At 46.9% G+C, this 16,556-nt stretch overlaps 1 protein-coding gene across 1 annotated transcript in view; it reads left to right on the top strand.

The window, feature by feature from the left end:
* ABCA4 (ATP binding cassette subfamily A member 4) overlaps window positions 1-16,556 on the top strand; it is a 1,114,059-nt gene that overhangs the window by 576,068 nt on the left and 521,435 nt on the right. The window contains exon 22 of the mRNA XM_078650330.1: window positions 15,783-15,922. Coding sequence (XP_078506456.1) covers window positions 15,783-15,922 — 140 coding nt within the window. The remainder of the gene's footprint in view (window positions 1-15,782; window positions 15,923-16,556) is intronic.

The following is a 16,556-nucleotide window of genomic DNA, read 5'->3' as shown; positions in this document are numbered from 1 at the left end:
CACAGCGATGTCTGCTCCGTGAGTTTAGCCTCCCAGCCAGTCATTTTAGTTGCCTTATGCCATGCATCAACCACTGTCCATGTGTGTATCAGAAGGTGTGCGCTGCCCCTCCTCTTCCAGTATAGTTCACCCAGAACCTTTGCCCATTGCCAATCGATCTGCCTGATATGCCGGCTCCTGGAGGGGTGAAATGGCCCATCTATTGACATTAATAAGTAGTGAGGCCCAAAAATATTATATCCGGAATGGCCAGCCCCCCTTCGTAAACTTTTTTCTGAAGTCTCTTTAGCACGATCCTGGGACTGCCCCCCTATCCCCCCAGCAACATTCGCTGCTCGAACGCGACTGCCAGAAAGAAGGTCTCCGGTATTGGGATATTCTGTATTATGTATAATAAATGTGGGAGGGCCATCATTTTCAATAGAACTGCTCTGCCACCAAGGGAGACGGGTAATAGCCTCCAGTGGTCTGCATCGTCCCTCAGTCTGTCTAGCTGTGCATGAACATTTAACTGCATAAACTCCGTGTTAGATTTGGGTGTCTCTAGTTGGCACAGGTAGGTACTTGAGACAAAGAGGGACCCTTGCCTCTAGTCAGGATAAGGGGATTAGACTACTAAATAACCCCTGCTCACCCCCTTATTAGCTTGGCATGAGCAGACAGGCTTATCTCAGAGGCAGTGTGTAAAGCATTTGTGACATATCAAACCTAGGTAGTAAACACAATACTAAGGGAACCGAGGTTGCGTAAAAAGAACAATAAAAACAAATTCTTGCAACTGCTCGAATTTGTTAAAATAATTTTTGATATTTCAATGTATGTATACTGTGTATACTGTTTATGTTTTATATAGGGGAATTAGGGTTGCTTCACTATTAAATGAGAACAAGGATTTGTCGACAATGTTTTTAATTATGTGTTTTTAATGAATGTTTCTTAAATTACTTAAAACTGTCTTATTGGAAAATGAAAAATAGTTATATACATTTGTGTTCTTTTCAGAAATATCTGTGGCTCCTGAAGAAGGCGTTCCTCCAACGCCGAAACGCGCGTCGATACTAATGATTGCCACTTTTTGATTTTAACTGATTATTTTTGATAAGTTGTATATGATGTATTGCAATTAATTGTTTATAATTGAAATTTGTTTTATATGACTTGTGTTTAAAAAATTTTTTTTATGTGTAGTTAAAGATAATTTAGTTTCTTAATAAAATTTGTTTTTATTGTTCTCTTTACGCAACCTCGGTTCCCTTAGTATTGTGTTTACTACCTAGGTTTGATACACACATTATGTTTTCCCTGTCCCAGGAATTGTATTCATTTTCTACAGGGGGTCCTTGTTATTTCCACATTAATAAAGCATTTGTGACCACATACAGTAACCCAGTGACACCACTACAAATGGACACCACACAAGGTTTATATCAAAATAAGTATTCTTTATAGAGATTTAACACAAGACCATAACGACAAAAATACACAATACTATACTTAAGATGGTAGTTTTAGCTTAGTTCAGTTTGGTTCTGAAGATGCGACACTTTGCGTCAATGTACCTTACCATGCGTTGCGCTTCCACAACAGGTAATGTTGCAGCAATGGAAATGCAGCAAAGTTCCGGTGCAAAGAAATAAAGACGTGAAGATCTTCCAGATGCGGCACGCTTCTCCAGGGATTCGAGAAGTTCTTGGTTCGATGTGTGAACTGCCGTGGCGACACCCTTGTTCAGCGATGCGACAGCAACAGCTTCAGCTGCGACACTCTTCTCCCACGTTTGTATGAAGCTTCCGCACGATGCAACAACTACAGCGGTGACATCCTTGTTCAGAAATGCGACGGCAGCAGCTCCGACGTTGGCCCGCTTCTCGGGGGATGCGAGGCGCTTTCCTCGAAGCGGTGCAATATGACAGTTCCAGTGGTGACATCCTTGTTCAGAAGTGCGACGGCAGAAGCAGCGACATGCTTCTTCCTCGCTGCGAGACTCTTCCCTCGATGCGGTGCAATAAGACAGCTCCAGCGGCGACACACTTTTTCAGAAGTGTGACGGCAGGCAGCAGCGACGGCGACATGCTTCCTCTTCTTTGCGAGACGCTTCTCTCGATGTGTTTGCAGTGCAATAACTCCAGTCGCGACACCCTTTTTCACAAGTACGATGGCAGCAGCAGCGACGGCGACACGCTACTTCCTCGTTGAGTCGCGCTTCCAGCTCCTTGCGACACGCAGTCCCTCATAAGGCCCAAAACAGCAGCTGGCACTTCCAAAGAACTCATGGGAGCTGGGGGATGAAGTCTGATGTCCCTGAGACTTCAGCAGGAGGCAAGCTCGTTTCCAAGCCCTTGGAGATCCTACAAAAGTAAAGTACACAAAGTTCTTTCTCCTCTCTTTGGCAGTAGGGCAACCACTGCAGGCCAATCCCCTCAGCAGCACTTCAGCTTACGAATAGTCTCTCCTCAGTTTCTTCAGATTCCTCTCCTCAGCAGAGGTTTCTTTTTGTAGTCCAAAAGTGATCTAATTTCAAGGTCCCAATATTTATACCCAAAAATCATTTGTTCTCTGAAGGGAGTGGGGCCTTTGCCCAGTCCAAACCAGTTCTGGAGCACTCTGTTTACAAGACTCCTTCTTTCCTTTCACAGTGGAAGGCAGAAACATCAGACGGCCCACAGGAGGTGGAGCCAGCATTGTGGAGGGAAAGCACAGCCCTGGAGCACTTTGTTGACAGCATTCCTTCTCTTCTTTCACTGTGCAGGGCAGATACATCAGCCGCACCCCAGGAGGTGGAGCCAGCATTGTGGAAGGCAGGCACAGCCCTATTCAAGGTTCAGGTGCAACTCCTCCCTCCCATCTAGATGCAGATCTCTCTATTCACCACTGGGCTGACTCGTCCTGTCTCTTGGAATCCCCCAGCCCTGTCACTCACAAACTCCAGACAAGGAATACACAACATAGCAGAGGCAGGCTTGAAAGGTTAGGCAAGAAAATACCTACTTTCTAAAAGTGGTATTTTCAAACACAGAATGTTAAAACCAACTTCACTAAAAGATGCATTTTATCATTTTGAGTCCAGGCATACTAAACTCGAATTTCCACCATGTTCTCTGAGTCAGTTAGGATTATAAAAATGTAATAATGTAACTGCTCATTCTGGCCGATGGACAACAGGTAGCCTTGCCATAGTGAAAAACGAAAATGGCTGTAATTCACTATTAGGACAGGCCACACACACCAGGGAATGACCTACCTACAGAAAAACTGCTGCACCCTTGAAAAAGCCTGGCGCCATGACCAGAACACAGAAAACATGACTGCCCTCAAGAACGCCACCCGCAAACACCACCAGCTGATCCGCACCACCAAAAGGACAACATTCAAAGAACGACTGGACAACAACACCCACAACAGCAAGTAACTCTTCAGCATCGTCAAAGAGTTCTCCAACCCCAACGCCGGAAACAAGACATCACACCCTCGCAAGACCTCTGCGACTCACTCGCCACCTTCTTCCACCGCAAGATCGCCGACATACACAACAGCTTCGGCGCACAGACCACGCATCCAACCACCGAACCAACGCACCCCACCACCACCCTCTGCAACTGGACCCCGGTCAGCACCGAAGACACCACCCGCACGATGAAAACCATCCACTCCGGATCACTAACCGACCCCTGCCCCCACCACGTCTTCAACAAGGCCGACTCCATCATCGCACCCTAACTCCGGGACATCATCAACTGCTCCTTCAACACCGCCACCTTCCAGGAGAGCTGGAAGCACGCCGCGCTCACCGCCCTCCTGAAGAAACCAACAGCGGACCCCACCAACCTCAAGAACCTCCGCCCCATCTCGCTCCTCCCTTTTCCTGCCAAAGTCATCGAGAAGACCGTCAACAAACAGCTCGCCGCCTTCCTCAAGACAAACGGATCCCTCGACCCTTCGCAGTCCGGCTTCCGAGCCAACCACAGCACCGAGACCGCCCTCATCGCAGCCACCGACGACATCCTCCTGGACCTCTCTGCAGCATTCGACACTGTCTGCCACCGCACCCTAGTACAGCGCCTCAGCAACAACAGAATCCAAGAGAAGGCACTGGAGTGGATCATCTCGTTCCTCGCCGGAAGAACCCAGAGAGTCCGCCTCCCCCTGTTCAGATCCAAGGCCACCGAAGTCATCTGCGGCACACCACAAGGATCCTCACTCCGCCCCACCCTCTTCAACGTCTACATGAGCCCCCTCGCAGCCATCGCACGCCAACACAACCTTAACATCATCTCCTACGCCGACGACACCCAGCTGATCCTCTCCCTCACCAACGACCCCGCCACCACCAGAGCCAGCCTACACGAAGGGATGAAAGACGTCGCCGAGTGGATGAAGAACAGCCGCCTGAAACTGAACTCAGACAAGACGGAAGTCCTCACCCTGGGATCATCACCCTCCGCCTGGGACGACTCCTGGTGGCCCCCTGCCCTGGGCACCACCCCCAAGCCAACGGACCACGCACGAAACCTGGGCTTCATCCTGGACTCCTCCCTCTCGATGACCAGACAAGTCAACGCTGTATCGTCATCGTGCTTCAACACCCTGCGCATGCTCCGTAAGACCTTCAGATGGATCCCTACCGAAACCAGGAAGACAGTCACCCAGGCACTTGTCACCAGCCGACTGGACTACTGGAACACCCTCTGCGCAGGAACCACTGCTAAACTACAGAAAAGACTCCAGAGCATGCAGAACGCCTACGCACGACTCATCCTGGACATCTCTCGCCGCAGCCACATCTCTACCCATCTGAGAGACCTGCACTGGCTCCCCGTCAACAAGAGGATCACGTTCAGACTCCTCACCCACGCACACAAGACTCTCCACGACATAGGCCCGAAGTACCTCAACAGCCGCCTCACTTTCTACACACCCACCCGTCAGCTACGATCATCCAGCCTCGCCCTCGCCGCCGTGCCACGCATTCGCAGATCCACCGCTGGAGGAAGATCCTTCTCCTACCTGGCGGCCAAGACATGGAACTCCCTCCCCATCCACCTACGGCTGACCAAGGACCACCTCTCCTTCAGGAAACAACTCAAGACCTGGCTTTTCGAGCAGTAACAAACCCCTCCCCCCAGCACCTTGAGACCCTACTGGGTGAGTAGTGCGCTATACAAATTGTGTTGATTGATTGATTGATTGATTGTATACTTACAATGCACCCTGCCCTTGGGCCTACCATAGGGGTGTCTGATATGAAGAAAAGTGAAGGTTTAGGGACTGGCAAGTGGGTGCACTTGACCAGTCAGCATGACAGTACCAGACTGCACGTAGGTTCTGCAATGGCAGACCTTAGACACATTTTACAAGGCTGCATCTGTGGGTGGTACAACCAGTGCTGCAAGTCCACCAGCAGCATTTGGATTTAGAAGCCCCGGGCACACTCAGTGCACTGTACTAGGGTCTGACAAGTAAACCAAATAGCCAAACATCGAACCAATAATTAGTACATCAATTTACAGTAGGGAGCACTTGCACTGCGGCACTGGACAGCAGTGGCACAGTGCCCAAAGCATCTAACACCAGCACAAATACACGAGGCAACAGCAAAAATGGAAGGGAGACCCACGCCAATGGGGCAAGGTCTAACATTCTGCCTCTAACTTTGTTATCGATATGCCCAGGTATTTAAACGTTTATTTCTGGACCAGCTCCGTCCATGTCGACATCAGGGCTGGGAGCTTGCCCGCCAGGGAGAACACCAGGGATTGATCCCAGTTTATGCATTACCAAAAGTCTGTACTATATGGATGAGCCTGTGGAATGTTTGTCGAGGTCTATGGGCATAGAGCAACATGTCGTCCGCATACAGGGAGATGTGCTCCTCCCAACCTCCACCTAGATTGATGCCTCTCACCAGCGTATCTCTCCGTATCCAGGCAGCCAACGGTTCAAGTGCCATCCCAAAAAACATCGGCGACAGCGGGCAGCCCTGTTGCGTGCCCCTGTGAAGTTTGAAAGCTCTGGATATGGCCCGTTGACTCTAACTCGCGCCAGCAGAGCAGTATATAAGAGCCCTATCCACTTTTGTAGGTTTTGGCTAAATCCCATCTTATCTAGGATGGCAAATAAGTAAGTCCATTCAATACTATCAAATGGCATCCAAGCATCGAGTGACAAAAGTGCGGTAGGTATATCTGGTTGCTTTTGGGTCTTATGCATTATACCATGGAGACTGCAAATATTGAGCCTAGTGCTCCTGTGCGGCAAGAAGCCTGACTGATCTGGGTGAATCAGGGACTGTATGACTGGGCTTAATCAATTTGTGATGACCTTAGCCAATAATTTGGCTTCAAAGATCAAGAGGGAAATGAGTCTATAGGAACGGCAGAGGTTGTGGAATTTTCCCTTTTTTAGGATGACCACTATGGTCGCCATCCTCACGTCTTCTGCGAGTTGACCCTTGTCTCTTGCCTCTGGAAACATATTGAGCATGTGTGGGGAAGGCTTCCCCACTATACACTTGTACAATTCTGTAGGGAGCGCAATCGGGCCTGCTGCTTTTGCGGGCTGTAAATCCCGTATGGCACTTTCTACTTCCTCCATACTCAAGTCCGAGTCCAGCGCCTCTCTATCGGCTGTCGCAAGTGTCTGCAATCCCATGTCTTTGAGCAGTTCATAACAGTCCTCCTCCCCCCGTTGGGTCTGCGACTGATAAATGTCCTCATAGTATCCTGCAAATACTTCAGCAATATCTGCACCAGTCCCGCTCTGCAAGCCCTCCACTGTCCGAATCGCAGAAACCCAGTTTCAACTCCTATCCCTCCTTTCCAGGCATGCAATTAATTTATTGGCCTTATCGTCCAAATCGTATACCCTCCTCTGTGTGGCGATTGCATGTGGACGAGCAGCATTTTCTTCCAGAGTGCGTGTTTATGCCCGGTGTCGCTCCCAGGGTCTGCTCCCAGTTCCAGCTCAAGATTCATAATCTCTAGCTCCAAATTGTCACACTGCTCACGCTTTTCTTTACGCTTAGTCCCGATTGTCGCCTGCACAAAATCCCTGGCCACCTCATTATATGCCTCCGAAAGTATACAGTCAGACTGCACAGAGCCAGTATTTTCTGTAAAGTATTGTTCTGTGTGTTCCTAAAATCGGTCCCGGCTCCTTATCCCTAAATAAGTAGGGGTCCAGCCTCAGAGGGAGAGACCAATCCCGTACCGGGCCATACATATACACGTCCACCGGTGATGGTCCGATATCCCTCGCACCTTGTGACACCCTCCCTGAAAGAGTCTCACGAGGTGGTGTGTGTGAAGCTGTAGTTGAGCTGCGACCCACTTCCATGCGCTGCTGAGATGTGTTTATATTGTCTCATCCTGGGTTTGTGGCTTCTCCAAAGGTCTACCAGTCCCAGCGCGTTCACAAAGGTGCTCAATGGTTGGTGTCCATGGGTTTTGGAGGGATTTGTATCTCTATCTATGTCCGGGGCCATCATGTCATTCATGTCCCCACCCAGAATCAGAGAGCCCGTGGGAATCTCGAGTATTAGTTTACTAAGCTCTGGAAGCGTAGTCCCGTGTAGTCGTGGGGGTATGTATGCCTAGCAAATGGTCAAAGTGTGTTCCTCCCACATTCCGGACAGGGCAGCATAGCATCCCATGCGATCACACCATGTGTGATTCACCACAAAGGGAACTGATTTCTTAATAAGTATAGCAGTACCCCTAGAGCCAGTTGTAAACCCGGCATGTATCAGGAGTGTGTACCCAAATTGATTCAGTGCTAGATAATTATTGACTTTGAGCTGAGCCTCTTGCAGGAGCACTATGTCTGGTGAGTGTCTATGCAAATATTGTAACATCATAGTCCGTTTTATTTTATCCCTGAGACCGTTCATATTCCAAGACAGTACTTTCAGCTTTCTAGTTTGTTGTGCAGCCATCTGGGCAGTTTGTGCATCCATTCCCCCCTCCCAACCCACCCCTCCGGTTAGTCCCTACTCTCCCTTGAGGATCAGTATACAGCTTAGAGTCTTGGGTCTCAACTGCTAATTGGTGGTGCATTGTTTCTGAATTATTTGTAGCTCAACTGTAAAGAAGAAAAAGGAAAACCCCCTGAACAACTACCCCCCTACCTGCTAGTCAGCCTTGTACATCTAAAACTACCTACATTCCCCACTAGCAGAGCGCCTGCCACCCAAGAAACCGTCAACTGGTGTAGGACTGCCGGGTACCACCACACCGGACCCCTTCCAAAGCCCTAGTCCAGCCCCAACACTTTTGAGTGTTGCTATATTGCTCAAGCCCATGCAATGACCCATTGCAGCAGTGTACCATGCATAATTGTCTGTGGTATCGAGCCTAGTCACTTACCTAGCAGGTCCCGACCTGTACCTGCAACACATCGTCTGCATTATGCTCAGTCCATTGGCATCAGCCAGTCTCTGTTACTTCCTGGGTTTTGCTCCTCCGACAGTAGGACTCACTGAACGCGAGCCTCTGGATCATTTTTCATAACTCTCATCCTCTTCTTGTCGATTTGGGGACTCCAGGTTGCTGTTCCAGATTCCTCGCCAGTCATCCTCTCGATGTTGGGTGTGTTTCTGGTGGTGCCCCTCTTCCAACCATTGCTGAACCTCCGATGGCACTGTAAAGTACCAGGATTTATCATTGTCAATTATCCTGAGCGAGGCTGGAAACAGCATCACGTACCTTATTTCTTTTTCTCTCAGGGCGCACTTCACCCCTTTGAAGGTATGTCGCTCCTGCAGCACCCTCAGAGTAAAGTCCGGAAAAAATCTCAGGACCGAGTTCTCGTAGAGGACGTCTCCGTGCACCCTAGCCACCTGCAAGATGGCATCCTGGTCCCTATAATTTAGGATTTTGGCTATAATTGTTCTGGGACAGCCCCCGGCCTCGGCGGAGGAACCGGGGCCCTGTGTGCTCTTTCCACTGTGAATAAGGGTGAGAGTCCTCTTGGCTTAAGATGGTTCAATATAATATCCTCTAGGAAGAGGTCCATACTCGGGCCTTCTGCTCTCTCCGGGACCGCAACCACTCTGATATTGTTTCGTCGGGCCCTCCCTTCTTGATCCTCCAGCTTCAGGGCCATTTGATTGTGTTGGTGCATCAATTGGTGTACTCTTTCTTCCAGTTTGCGTGTTGTAGATTGCAACTCCACAATATTTGTTTAGGCCGTGGTCACTCTCGCCGAGGTCTTATGCTTATCCGCTCACATTTGGTTCATCTCAATCGTGACCTAATCTATCTTTGTCTCTAGGATCGTACCCAGAACTTGGATGGTCGTCATAATTGCTCCTAGGCAGGGTTTAGCTGTCACCTCATTGTTGTCAGTCACTCCGTCGATGCCGATTGTCGCGGGACTGCATACTTGTCTAGGTTGTTGGATTGTACTGGGGGTGGGGCGCCCTTCGGTTTCGTCATGGCGGGGCCTACCTCCGTTAGGGGCTGCGACTGCACTTTGCGTCCAATAATGCTCCCCTACCCCGTGTCTCCAGTCCAGCAGTTGGATTGCCATGTAATTTGCTCACTATCCATTTATATGGAGCCAAAACGCTGGAGGGTACCTTCCTTGGTCCCACAGTCTACTCCACTGACTATGCGCAGGTAGCAGTAGCACCTCCACCCATGCAAGCAGTGATGGCCCCTGCGTCTCGCTGTTGAAGGGGTGGGACAAGGGGAAGTTTCTTCTGTTCCCCACTCTGCACTTTGGTGGGCAATTGGGCCTCTCCCTGACTGTCTTTCGTGGGTATCTCAGGGCGGGGTCCCCCATGCCAGATGCTGCCAATCTGTGCTGTTAGGCCCGGGGCCTTCTTTCCGCTGTATCGCCTGAACCTTGAGGTCCACTCCTTCTTTAGAGCACTAGAGGTACTCCCGGGCACAGAATGGGCAGACCGCTGTACCTCGCACACACCACAGGCTGCCTGGGGTCCATTTCTATGTTTCGGGGCAGTGCCCCTGCAGCTCACCATCTGGGGTGGGGTCCCGCCGTATCCAGGTTTCTGCCCCGGCTCCGGATGTATGTGGCTTCTCGGGGGGGTCCCAGCGCGAGTTGGCCGATTCGATGGGTGCTCCCAAAACCCGCATGGTCTGCTTGAAATTTCCCCATGGAGTAGTCATCAAACACCGCAGCCCGTCGATTCCCAGTGTATGCTTTCCTGCTGGGCTAGGGCATTAGGCCACAGATAGGCTCCGGCCTCGATCGTCCACACCTCGGTCCTCGCCTCCTCCTTCCTGGGCCTCGAAATCCGATCCAGGCTCTCGGGTTAAGCGATGTCGCCCACATCACCGCCGCTGTCCGGGCCTGCCAATCATATAGGCCTGTCTCTGTCACTCTCGGAGATAGGCTTCCACAGGCCCTGCTTTCGGCTGCCAGCCCAGGGGCAACTCCCTGGCGTCTTCGTTTGGATAGTCCAGCGACACAGTTGATGGATTATGTGCCGTTAATATGGTCTTTCTTAGAGGCCCCAGCGGAGCACTCGCTCTACGCTTCCATCTTGGCTGGTGTCAAGCCACGCCCCTGTTTTTGGACATTATTTTGCATGAATTTAATTCCTCTGAACGTATTAACAGAAAACAGGTCTAGCTCCAAATCTAAGGAAAAACTGTAATCTTTTAATATCGGCATAAACCTGTGGGACTGCCAGCAAATACAGAGATACTGGTCACTAACAATAAAGGAATTAAGTGATATATTGGAAACCCAGATCCCTATGGATCCGAAATATGTTCTCCTGGGCATTCCCACTGATGCTGATAATCCCAGGTACAAACTCCTACTGAGCAATTTGGTACTCATAGTTGCTAAGCGTGACAATGTCAGATATTGGGGTAAAACAGAGTTGCCTACTATGGTGGAATGGCAGGCTAGCATGGACCTATATATGGGGGCAGAGAAAACTACATATGCCGCCAGAGGGTGTCCCAAAAAGTTTAGAAACGTTTGGCAGCCATGGTTAAGATACTACAACCTAGAGATGACCTAGGCTGAAACGGACAATAGAAGCCCCTGTACATTTGACCCATAATTTGTCGGCCACTAATCCGGTTTCCCAAGAAGATGCATTGGGTGAGGGCCATGCTTAACCAAAAGTGGTGGAGGGGTGCCAGTCGAGAAACTATCGAAATGTAACCTCTGTATTCTTGAATGTAGTACTTATCGGTAATAATGTTAAACTTGTCGCATATATGACTCAATTGCTCCTGTGCTGGCTAATGTTTAAAAATATGATAAAAACTGTTTAAAAAAAATATGGGTATTCACGATGTTAATCACTTATTATTTGTTTGTCTTGCACTGCACTTTCCTCACCGTTATATTTTAAGGCCAAAGTTTTTAAAATGTATTGTTAAGATGGCAGCTGAATCTCGACATTTTTTGTTTTATCCTAGGAATTAACCCCCAGATTCATCAATGTCCCGATTTGCGAGTCCTTAATAGTGATTATTAAGGAATTGCTATTAAAGACTCGCAAAACGGGATTCATGTAGAAATCGCACAATTAAATGCGATTTGTACTGCTTCCTTATTTGCGATTCGCTAATTGCTAATCGCAAATAAGGAATGACTCCCCATTCATTCCTATGGGCCAAAGGCCAAAGGCCCATAGGAATGAATGGGGAGTCAATCCTTATTTGCGATTAGCAATTAGCGAATCGCAAATAAGGAAGCGATTTCAAGGGTGCCAGGGTGTCCAAAGGACACCCTGTAGCACCCCTGAAATGCAAATGTACACAGGTGTTGCGCACACACATGTCCAAAGGACATGTGTGTGTGTAACATACAACTTAGAAAAATGCACTAAAGCGCATTTTTCTAAGTTTTCACTATTTACCACGAAGTTACACTTCGCGGTAAATAGCGGCCCCAGATTGCGAATTCGCAATTTTTAAAAGGTTCATGAATAGCATTTAAGGAATCTCTAATTGAGATTCCTTAAATGCGACTCTTCGCAATTAAGCGATTTCTGTAATTGCGATTTTTGCATTTGGGATGATGAATCCCAAATGCAAATATAGCGCTCGCAAAGGGCCAGATTCTCAGAATCTGGCCCTTTGGGAGCCGATTTTACATTGATGAATCTAGGTGTAAGTTGTTTGTCAAAATGGTTTTGCATTTTCTTTTATGTTTTAAATGTATATTAACATTAACATTATTGCCTGTATCATTCTGTTTTATGTGGACCTCATTTGAGTTCCAAATTGAATTGAATTGATGTTCGTTCTTTCCGTTTCATTTGACATATCATTCCTCCAAGGTGACATTTGGCCCCTAGGCACATGTGACATCTTAAGCCAATCCTGACATTTTAGACAAAAGAGCCAGGATTTTGAAGCCTATCCTTACAGTGTTAAAAGTGAACGTACAAGTCCTAAATGCAGTGTGGTTTTACCCAAAAGACCAGTTATGGCTAAATGTGTTGCCCAAGACATGGGGCACTTGGCAGCTCTAAACATATTTTTCAATTTCAACATTGCAGTTACGTTAACTTATCAGCTGTGTTTTTTTTTAAGGCTTCTTTGGTATCTAATCCAGGACATGACTAAGAAAAGACTTTACCGATGACACATTAAAGAGTGGCTCACAGTCACTTTGTCATCTTTTACTAACTCTCTAAACTGTTTTTGAACATTTTTCAGCATGATGCTCATCTGTGTTCTTGAGGGACATAGCCAATGACATCCATTCACACCCTGACTCCGACCCACAGCTTGAAGACCACCAGTCTAGACGATTTCAGAAGCCCCTCCTGCCTCCCATCCTGCACCCCACACCTCAGCCTGATCCTGCTTTTCATTCCTTACAACAATGTAATTTGTGTGTCATGTTCATAACTATAAACATCATCCTTTAGTAAAATAGACTACCCCAATGTCCCCTATCATTCACATTAACCGGTTGGTATCCCAAATCATATTTGAACTCTAATGGAAGGGCCAAAAAAGGGACACCCGTTACCCATCCAGGGTTCACCATCAAATGCCTCTTTATTTCCCAACAGTTCCAAATCCCATGATAGAAGGTCTCTACTCTATTTTGTCACAGCCTCTAAGACAAGACCCAGATGATCCCAAACATTTACTGTATGGCCCATAGTGCAATCTATGAATAGTCCTAAAGGCCATACTAACCCTCTATGTAATGTCCTTTCATATAAATGGAATGGTGGTTCCCATTTCTATATGATAAGCAAAGTCACAGAAAAAATATTATTACAATATGTTACTGGATCTAAAATTATGGAATGGAAAAAGATACAAATATTTGTTTCTGTAATTCTCACCTTATACTTACCAATGAAATGGTAACAGAAAAGGAATCTAAAGATGGCTGCAGTATTTTCAAAGAAGTGCAGTCTTTAGTGAATTTGTGCTGAGTGGTGTCATTGTGCCCCATCATTACTTATCATTTGGTACTGGGACTCTTTTTTGTCTGGAGGGACAAAAGAGATGTTCATAGTCACATGAAGTCTTCTGGCAAAGACACACTTTATGGCTTGATGGCCAGGGAAGTAGTCTCTTGAAGTGTTTGGTACCTCTTGCATTAGGCTGGTAACATGTTTGTCAGTGAGCTTCTCCACCCCGCCCCGCCGTTGGATATGACTGTATTTTGGTGTTGGCCAATCTGATGATGTGGAAGCCTGTTAGACTGCCGGGGGAGATAAAGCACATGCTGTAGGGATCTGTTGTACCATAATGGCCAAAGTTTTGAATTTGCCTCCCATCGCATCCTTTCAAGATCAGTTTTAAATGAGAGATGTTTGTGCTTCATGGCAACATGCCTTTTATCTTCATGCTGTCACGAAGCACAAACAGTTCCAACACATTTGAGTTTGTAAAGCGTGCTGTATACGTGTCCAAATAAGCATTCATATTGATATCTTTGGCCTTTCTGGTGTGGACTTTGAGGTTTCAATGTTAATATCAGTGTTAGGGTTAGCTGTTGTTATTATGGGGGCTTGTATGCTCTGTGATTGGATAAAATAGAGCATTTTACAACACATGTTTCATTATATATTCAATTGCATTAGCTTTTAAAGAATAGGAAATGATGAAATCATTGTTGGGTCTTTTCAATGATTCCTTCACTATCACCCTCCACCATTGCCTCTCATCTCTCCATAGCCCCCTCTCACAGGTATTTCATTTGTTTTATAGTGCCTCTCATACCAGTGTAGGGTGTCGTAGCACTTTACATCACACCCACATACAGAGACAATGAGTCAAACGTGTATAAATTAGTGTATAGAAAATGTTACATAAGACAAAGGAGACTACAAAGTAGTCATTTTTTAAGAGTGTTTGGAGAAGCACAAACTCATGATTCAGAACATAACAGCAGTTAGGGTTGACTTTACGAGTAAGAATTTATTTCTACCCAAGCAAACCTTTTTTTAGCAACTTTAGGATAATGAAAGACTGGTAAAAAACATAACGTTCTAACCTATACCATGCAGTTTGCATGCCGCTCTTTGATGGCCATTAATGGATCTCTGTGCTAGATTACAATTGTAGCTTTTGAACTGCACAGTAATAAAAGGATCTCAGTGACAAAGCAGTAACCCACTGAGCTATGCACTTAAAATACTGTTCTGTGGTCTGCAAGGTACAGTTCTTTGCAGCAGGCATGTTAACCTTCTGCGCTACCTTACATGAGTCAAAACTGCCACTAGACAACAGTCCATCTCTTTTCAGCAGGAACATCAATCACCAGAGTTATCTTGATACTTTTATTGTTTCCTGAAAACTGCTGTGTATACAAGGAACTGGGCAGCGGATGCTTTTTAAATTGCTGTGCTGCTACAGAATCGGCCCGCAATAACAAAACCGGCCCACCCTACCCTTCCAGCCATCTGGGAAAACGCTGGATCCCGGTACGACCTGTCTTGCCTCGGATTGCCATTGTTGGCTGAAGCCGCTGCTAAAGTCACATGAACAGTCACACACTCTCAGTGCTTTATTTGAGCCGGTGCTTTCCGCTGCTCGACATCAACACTTAATTGTCCACACAGCGCTTGTGAGAGTCTACCTCAAGGTGGCGCTGTCTGGGGAATGTAGAGTGGATGACAAGAAAAGTTAATTATACATTCAATGTACATTAAAAATTACTGTTACCTGCCACCCAAGCCATTCTTATAGCTTTGGGGGCCTGAAATAGTCTGAATTGTCACACTTGTAGTGTGATGGTTAGTAGTTGTGTTGTTACTACCATTGGTAGCATAGCAGTGGCGATGTGTGGTGCAAGCTGTAGTGACCTCCTGACGAGAGCCCTGGCACTTATTTTTTTACAAATTAAGCACTGCTCCCTCTTTTGATTCACACTGAAATGCTTAAGACAGACTAGCCTATGACCTTGTCACTCAGTGCCGAAAATGCTTTCAGGCTATGAGGATAACACCCCTGTCCCCAGCTACAACATTAGGAGGTAATGACTGGCTAGTAGTGCTGCAAGATCACACATTACACATTACACCTGCTTTCATAAAGTCATGGGTGTTCTTTAATTAATGGAAATGACAATTTTCCTTTACGTGAGGGTATCTCGCCTTCCCCTTCCCTTCAACCGTGCCAAACTGGGGGGGGGGGGGTGTTTGCTTCGCCATGTAATATGTGTCCCATGAATTATGTTGTTAAACAAATGCTTTACTATCTCAAAGTCTTGAAAAATAAACCTACTTTCTCTGTAGCTGTTTATTGTTCGATAGGCATACATGCATACTAAGCTCCTGTGTGCATAAATGCAATGCTTTTCTGACCCTGACTCCTTTATTTCAGCCTGACTGTGGCAGAGCACATCCTCTTCTATGCCCAACTGAAAGGCAAATCCAAGGAGAAGGCGGAGAAGGAGATGGAGGGCATGCTGGAAGACGTGGGCATCCCCCAGAAGAGAGATGAAGAGGCTCAGCACCTGTCAGGTGATTATAGATGTCTCATTCCAACCTCTTTCCAAAGAAGTGCTTTTACTTTAGTTATTTGTGGCAGAAATGTGTTTATTTTATGTCAGACTCACGTCTTCAGATCATTTTAGCTAGTGTTCAGTTGCTTTACTGAAGCATGATGTGGTTTGAACTTTTTGTATTTATTTGAGAAGTACAGGTAGCTGATAACTCACATCGAGGTATTCATTGGCATCGCCTACAATTGCAGTTAGTAGGATAGGGGACACTTCGAGAAAAAGAATGCTGAGGCATACCCATATGAGAAGACACAAACAACAAAAGCACAGACATATTGCCATAAACGTCTCAGGATCAGATGCCACAACGAAATGAGGGATATTAACACAGACATAGGTTGAGACTGATGCTCAAAAAATGTGATCCTCAGTTAAGAACACCCTCAGTTTAGGTGCACTCCGTCGCAAGGCTTATGAGCAACTAACAGCGGCAAGGTAAGTGGGACACTCGTTGATATAAAAAAATAACAATACATTGTGGTATGTTTTCTTAATATGTCAGGTAGAATGCTGATTCCGGACCACAGAAAGCTTTTGTAAACCATAGTGTTGGACACAAACATGTTTTTTGCCCTCCTCTTAGTGCGCACTTC

Source organism: Lissotriton helveticus, chromosome 1_1, assembly GCF_964261635.1.
Source record: "Lissotriton helveticus chromosome 1_1, aLisHel1.1, whole genome shotgun sequence".
NCBI classification, from domain to species: Eukaryota; Metazoa; Chordata; class Amphibia; order Caudata; family Salamandridae; genus Lissotriton; species Lissotriton helveticus.
Note: the sequence above shows the minus strand (reverse complement) of the source record. Positions and strands in the feature narration are given on the sequence as shown.